At 44.6% G+C, this 7,416-nt stretch overlaps 1 protein-coding gene across 1 annotated transcript; it reads left to right on the top strand.

Annotated features, from left to right (window-relative positions):
* The first annotated feature begins 505 nt into the window (after positions 1-505).
* SERF1A (small EDRK-rich factor 1A) lies at positions 506-6,878 on the top strand. The gene is made up of 3 exons (XM_032278837.1): positions 506-734; positions 1,681-1,789; positions 6,499-6,878. Exons 1-3 carry the CDS (start codon positions 728-730, stop codon positions 6,569-6,571), a joined length of 189 nt encoding a protein of 62 aa, XP_032134728.1. The 5' UTR covers positions 506-727; the 3' UTR covers positions 6,572-6,878.
* Positions 6,879-7,416: the final 538 nt, after the last annotated feature.

Here is a 7,416-nt window from a genome sequence, read left to right on the forward strand (position 1 = left end):
AACCTAAAATTCGTAAAGCACTGTGGATCGTGACAAGGGCACTGAGATAAACTGGAAAATAAACAGGCCTTAGAGTCCGTCTTAAATTTTATTCTCATATCAATTCCTACGCGTTAAGTCAGTATCTCTTCTGCAAAATGAAAACAATGCAGCCTACCTTGCAGGGATACAGGGCCAACACTGCCTTTCGCAGTTACCCTCAATCTTGTCAGTCCCCATCCAGGCTTCTCTGCCTCCGGAAGGAGATCAATGAAAGCTAACTTTCTTTACCAAAAAGTAAGATATTATAGCGTTTGTTGTCATTTCCTATTAAAAAGAAAAAGGGTGGGAGCTGGTTGAGCCCCTGTGCCTGGCGCACGGTGGGGAAAATCCATACACGCCTATCCTTCCGTCAAACAGAACCCGCTTTCCGGGGTCTCCTGAGGGCGGCTGGCAGGAGGGTTCCGGGCGCTGCCAAGTCTCCAGGAGCTTCGGAGTTCGCGCTGCGGCCCCGCCCCGGCCGCGCACGCGCAGTGACGCGCCGGCCAGGCGGACGGCTGCTGTCGGGCCTCCGTGGGCGGGGCCGCTGGCTGGGCGGGGCCGCTGGCTGAACTGAGCGGAGGCGCCGCCGGGCGGAGGGCCCACGCGGGCTCAGCTCTCCCGGTCGGCAGTGGTGACGGTAGCCCAGCCTGCCGGGGAGCCGTTGGTTTTCCGAGTCCCTGTCTTCTAGGCTCCGTCAGTGGTCGGCATGGCACGTGAGTGTGCGGACGCGGATGGGAAGCGGCGGGGAGCGTCGGGCGAGGTAGCCTAGCGCTCAGGCGCTGCAGGCGGGGGAGGCGGGGTCCGACTGGAGAATCCCCTTGGGTCCCGCAGGGCGGGGATCCCGGCTTCCGTCGGCGAAGGGAGAGCTCGCGGCTGGCTCGGGTCAGGCTTCTCAGACCGGGCGCGTGCCTGCCCCTCAGGGGCGAGTTTATGCTGTAAAGAACACACCCCGAAGATGTGGACACGGCCGCCCCGAGAGGGTCCTTGTTTGGGGGCGGGTGGTAGCTTAAGGCCTCATGAGGACCGGGACTCCGGTGAGTCGCCTCCCTAGTTCTTTTGTTTGGCCCTCGCAGGTAATAGTCGAAAAAACAGGAGGCTTTAGAGCTGGTCCTAAATTTGCTCGTTTCTACGAGTCCTACGTGTTAGGTTAGTCTGTTGTGTAAAATAAGAACAATAAAGCCTACCTTGCAGGGTTGTGGCTAGAATAAGGATGTAAAGGACCCACACAGCCTTTCGCAGTTACCCTCAATCTGTTCAGTCCCCAATCACCCCTCTCCGCCTCTGCATGGGGATAAGGGTAACTCTCAAATAATGGGTTGAGCTTATGATCTCTTTATCTGGCTTTCATCTTCCACCCACACCTCTCATAAAGCAGAACTTGCTTTGGGATACTGGTCCAGAAGATTCGAATATCTGTTTTAAAATATCTGGTGTTTATAGCTAGTGACCACTAGATTGGTATGATAATACTCTTTAAGTCTTTAAGTGTTCGCCTTTAAGCCACCTTCTTATTGTCATATCTGGGAACACCATCAGTCTGTTACTCTACTGGTTTATCCATTAAAACACAAACTAAAGATGCATTTTAAAAAGACCTGACTAATGGAATCATTAATAATTTTGTGGATGGGAAAAGAGCATGACTGTTTGACTTTGTAGGTGGAAATCAACGAGAACTTGCCCGCCAGAAAAATATGAAGAAAACCCAGGAAATTAGCAAGGGAAAAAGAAAAGAGGATAGCTTGACTACCTCTCAGAGAAAGCAGAGGTAAGTGGTACTAATTTAATTCTAGAGTCACTCATGCTGTAATTGAGGACACATTTTAGACTGGTGTGGTGCCTCATGCCTGTAATCCCAGCAGTTTGGCAGAGTAGGGAGGATTGCTTGAAGCCAAGAGTTTGAGACCAATTTGGACAACATAGCCAGCCCCTGCATCTACAAAATATTTTTTTAAATTAGCCAGGTGGCCGAGGGTGGTGGCTCACACCTGTAATCCCAGCACCTTGGGAGGCCGAGGTGGGTGGATCACAAGGTCAGGAGTTAAAGATCACCCTGGCCAAACCCCATCTCTACTAAAAATACAGAAATTAGCTGGGCTTGGTGGCGGGCTTGTGTAATCCCAGCTACTCAGGAGGCTGAGGCAGGGAATTACTTGGACCTGGGAGACGAAGGTTGCAGTGAGCTGAGATCGAACCACTGCACTTCAGCCTGGGCAACAGAGTGAGTCTCTGTCTCAAAAAAAAAAAAAAAACAACAACCAAACATGGTGGCACATGGCTGTGGTCTCAGCTACTCCAGAGGCTGAGGCTGGAGAATCGCTTGAGCCTAAGAGGTCAAGGCTGCAGTGAGCTGTGATTGTACCACCTGCACCCCAGCCTGGGTGGCAGAGTGAGACCCTGTCTCAAAAAAATCTTCATTTTGGAAAACAAAAAGCATTTAAGTCCTTGTTAGAATGGGGCTTAATGAATATGTTTTGTGCCAGGCAGACTAAAAAACCACATGGGGTAGTCATCCCAACCTATAGATGAAGAATGTAGAGTTCTGAAGCTATTACTTGTTTTACACAGGGGAATGCAGCTCCTCCACAACCATAAGAACTTTATTCAGCAAAATAACACTATCCATATGCAAAACACTGTGAGGTGGTAGACATACAACATTTTCAAAGCAGACAGCCTACCCAAACTACTCTGGATGACAAGTGGCTCAATTATTAATATAATGATAATAGTTCTGAAGAAGATACAAAAGAGTATAATAGCTAGTTATGCTGATTTCTGAAGATCAATTGGATTGAAGATAATTCATGTACATAACCTTGATATGTGACTATATGTGCCAATGTAAAACCGCTACAGAAATACTTCAGACTGCAGCTTAAGTTAAAAAAACAAAACAAAACAAAAAAAAACCACATTCGTGTTTCTAAGAGAGCTAATCAAAGCTTAGTTTGTCCATATGGAACTTGGAGGTTAAGTGAATAACTGACTATATGTGCTTCAGTGTGGCTTGTTAGGGGTTCTCAATCCTGGCTGCACATTAGAACCACCTGGGAAACCTTGACAGGTGCTCAACCCTTGCCTTATGCTCAGTTCTGATTGTTTTTTTAAAATAAAACCTGTATGTGGGCTGGGTGGTGGCTCACGCCTACAATCCCAGCACTTTGGGAGGTTGAGGCAGGTGGATGGCTTGAGGCCAGGAGTTCAAGACCAGCCTGGCCAACACAGTGAAACCCTGTCTCTCCCAAAAACTACAAAAATTAGCCAGGCATGGTGGTGCACCTGTAGTCCCAGCTACTTAGGAGGCTGAGGCAGGAGAATCACTTGAACCTGAGAGGCAGAGGTTGCAGTGAATCAAGAACTTGCCACTGCATTCCAGCCTGGGTGACAGAATGAGACCCTATCTCAAAAAAACAAGAAAAATAAACCTAAAACCTGTATGTGTACAATGTGTAATGATCAAATCAGGGTAATTGGGATATCTCTACCCTCATTAACTTTCATCAAGTTCTGATTTAATTAGTTTGAAGTCAAGCATTAAAAAGCACCCTAGGGGCCAGGCGCAGGTAGATCACGAAGTTAAGAGATGGAGACCATCCTGGCCAACATGCTGAAACCACATCACTACTAAAAATACAAAAATTAGCTGGGTGTGGTGGTGCACGTCTGTAGTCCCCGCTACTCGGGAGGCTGAGGCAGGAGGATCACTTGAACCTGGGAAGCAGAGGTTGCAGAGATCACTCCATTGCACTCCAGCCTGGCAACAGAGCAAGACTCCATCTCAAAAACAAAATAAAAAAAAAAAAAAAAGCACCCTAGGTAAATTTTATTGTACTTAGATTATACTTTTTTTTTTTTTTTTAAAATACGGAGTCTCACTCTGTTGCCCATGATGGAGTACAGTATCGTGATCTCAGCTCATTGCAACCTCCGCTTTCCAGATTCAAGAGATTCTCCTGCCTCAGCATCCCAGGTAGCTGGGATTGCAGGTGCCTGACATCACGCCCAGCTAATTTTTGTATTTTTACTAGAGACAGGGTTTCACCATGTTGGACAAGCTGGTCTCAAGCTACTGATCTCAAGTAATCCACTCACCTTGGCCTCCTAAAGTGCTGGGATTATACACATGAGCCACCATGCCGGCCCTCTTATTCCTTAAACTGAACTTGAAACAGCTCCCAGGTGATTCTGATGTGCAGCCACTGTTAGGAATCATTGATTAATGAGATTAAAGACCTTAATTTAAGGCAAAGCTCCTGACACTTTTTCTTTTTTTTGATGTGAAGTCTCACTCTGTCACCTAGGCTGGAGTGCAGTGGCATGATCTCATCTCACTGCAACCTCCACCTCCCAGGTTCAAGTGATTCTCCTGCCTCAGTCTCCCAAGTAGCTGGGAATACAGATACATGCCACCATGCCCAGCTAATATTTTTGTATTTTTAGTAGAAACGGGTTTTCACCACATTGGCCAGGATAGTCTTGATCTCTTGATCTTGTGATCTACCCACCACAGCCTCGCAAGTCACACCCAGCCCTTTTTTTTTTCAGAGATGGAGTCTCACTCTGTGTCTCAGACTGGAGTGCAGTGCCACAGTCTCAGCTCACTGCAACCTCTGCCTTCCAGGCTAAAGTGATCCTCCCACCTCAGCCTTCTGAGTAGCTGGGACTGCAGGGACACACCACCAAGCACAGATAGTTTTTGTATTTTTTGTAGAAATGGGGTTTCATCATGTTGTTCAGGTGGCTCTTAAACTCCTGGGGTCAAGTGATTGCGTCAGTCTCCAAAAGTGCTGGAATTACAGGTGTGAGACACCGTGCCTGGCCCTGACATTTATTATTAAAGTGATAAGCTTTGCCTTCAATTTCTGTTTACTCACATTAGAGTAAAAATGAACATGGTATGGATCAGTGACCCTGCAATAATATTTTTACTGGAGAATCTAGTCTAACTTGGTGCAGAAATTGCCATTGTTTACCAAGTATGCTGTCCTTACAAAGCTCTGTGCTAGATGCTCTATATGCATTATTTTTTATTCATCATAGCCCCAAAAAATGGTATTAGCACTAATGTGTAGAATAGGAAACTGAGGCCCTGAACTTCAGTAACGTTACTAAGGTCATACAGCAAGCACAGCAGAGCTTGGTTTCCAATAGAAAAGTAACTGTCATGATTCTTTTTCCACCGTACTTCGTTTCTTTGTAGCTGTGTATGTTTTTTTTTTTTTTTTTGTTTTTTTTTTTTTTAAGTGAAAGCAAGCTTATTAGGAAAGTAAACAGATAAAGATAAGAGATAGGCAGAACAGCCTATAGCTGTGCTATTTTGCCTTTCTTCTATTCCTTTGCTTTTGCTATTGGCTTTACAGAAATGTCTTACTGTCATGGACTGTGGAAAACAGTTTAGCAGTTCCTCAAAAAATTAAAACCGGCCAGGCACGGTGGCTCATGCTTGTAATTCCAGCACTTTGGGAGGCCAAGGCAAGCAGATCAGTTTGAGGCCAGGAGTTCTAAACCAGCCTGACCAACGTGGTGAAACCCCATCTCTACTAAAAATACAACAGTTAGCTGGGCATGGTGGCATACGCCTGTAATCCCAGCTATTAGGGAGGGTGAGGCAGGAGAATCGCTTGAACCTGGGAGGTAGAGGTTGCAGTGAGCCAAGATCGTGTCACTGCACTCCAGCCTGGGCAACAGAGCAAGACTCTGTTTCAAAAAAAATTAAAAATAAAAAAAATTGAGACGTGGTTAATAACTCAGAGTTATGGGATTTTAACCACAGCTGGAAGTGTTTGGCAGACAGTAGGTGTCGAATACATAGCCGTTTAGTCTATTTTAAGAATGGTTTCATGGACTCATGGATCACCTAACCCAGGTAGTCTGGTCATAGTTCACAGTTCATATGGCACATGCCAGTTTGACCAGAGATGAAAAGGGTTAAGAAAGTACCCTGAGCTCCCAGCCTTTCTTTAATGTAATCCAGTTTTAGTGACTAGTTTGTGGGCTTTTTTGCTTGTAAGAAACTGAATTGCTTCATAATAGCTATGTCCTAGTCATAGATACCAGTTAGGATATCTAGGAGACTTCTTAAATTTGCCTCTTCTTAAATGAATTCACTTGTTAACAACCAAGAGTGATTGCTTTATTCCTACATGTAGCTGCCTAATGTCAGACACTTTTATATATTTGTAGCTATTCCTGAGAACAACCTTGATACATACTGCTCAGATTTTGAAAGGGCTTTGAGGTTATTTGTCCAAGATCATGATAACAGAGATGGTATTCAGAATAAGATCTGACTTCAAAGCCTTTCTAGTCTTTGTCTTTCCATTTTGTCTCCGGCCATGAAAATGGAAAGACAAGAATGTTTATATAATCTTTTAAATTGTCTTCTAATATACTGAATGGGCTATGTGTAGAAAACAAGTGAGAATATAAAATTGGTCTTGCTGTAACAACTTATAGCCTTTTCCCCCATTGTAGGGACTCTGAGATCATGCAACAAAAGCAGAAGGCAGCTAATGAGAAGAAGTCTATGCAGACAAGAGAAAAATGATGACTGGCTATTTGGAAAACCGGGGTGCTACTGCCAACTGGGTGTATCATAAGCTCTAAGATCAAGACTTTGTAGAGTGGACAGTCATTAAATATGTTTTATCCTTTAAAAACTATTTTTGAACTTTACCTTTCAGTTTGACTTAGTGCAATGTTTTAGAAGCAGTCTTCAGGGAATAAAACTCTACATGCATGTGGCGTATTGGTGAACATGATTTTTATTAGTTAACATTCATATATAATTTATTAGGTAATATGATCAGATAATAGGATCTCTCATAAAATAAAGATTCTTTGTCATCGGCTTTGTTAATGTAGTTTTTTTTTCCCCTCAGTTTCTAAGGATAAGCATAAAGTAGATCTTTAAAGTAAACTTTATTGTATAATAGAGGTTAAGAATCATTTGTATAATTTTGCTTTGAAATCAACTTATAGGGCCAGGCGCAGTGACTCACGTCTGTAATCCCACTACTTTGGGAGGCCAACGCAGGCAGATCACCTAAGATCAGCAGTTTGAGACCAGCCTGGCCAACATAATGAAAGCCCACCTGTACTAAAAATAAAAAAAAATTAAAAAAAATTGGGCCGGGCGCAGTGGCTCACGCCTGTAATCCTAGCACTTTGGGAGGCTGAGGTGGGTGGATCACCTGAGGTCAGGAGTTCAAGACCAGTCTGGCCATCATGGTGGAATCCCATCTCTTAAAAAAAATAAAAATAAAAAAAATTAGCCAGGTGTGGTGGCACTTGCCTATAATCCCAGTTACTCAGGAGCCTGAGGCAGGAAAATCACTTGAACCCAAGGCAGAGGTTGCAGTGAGCAGAAATCGCACCACTGCACTCCAGCCT

The sequence above is a fragment of the Sapajus apella genome, unplaced genomic scaffold (assembly GCF_009761245.1).
Source record: "Sapajus apella isolate SASKATOON/1434 unplaced genomic scaffold, GSC_monkey_1.0 scaffold1, whole genome shotgun sequence".
Classification (NCBI taxonomy): Eukaryota; Metazoa; Chordata; class Mammalia; order Primates; family Cebidae; genus Sapajus; species Sapajus apella.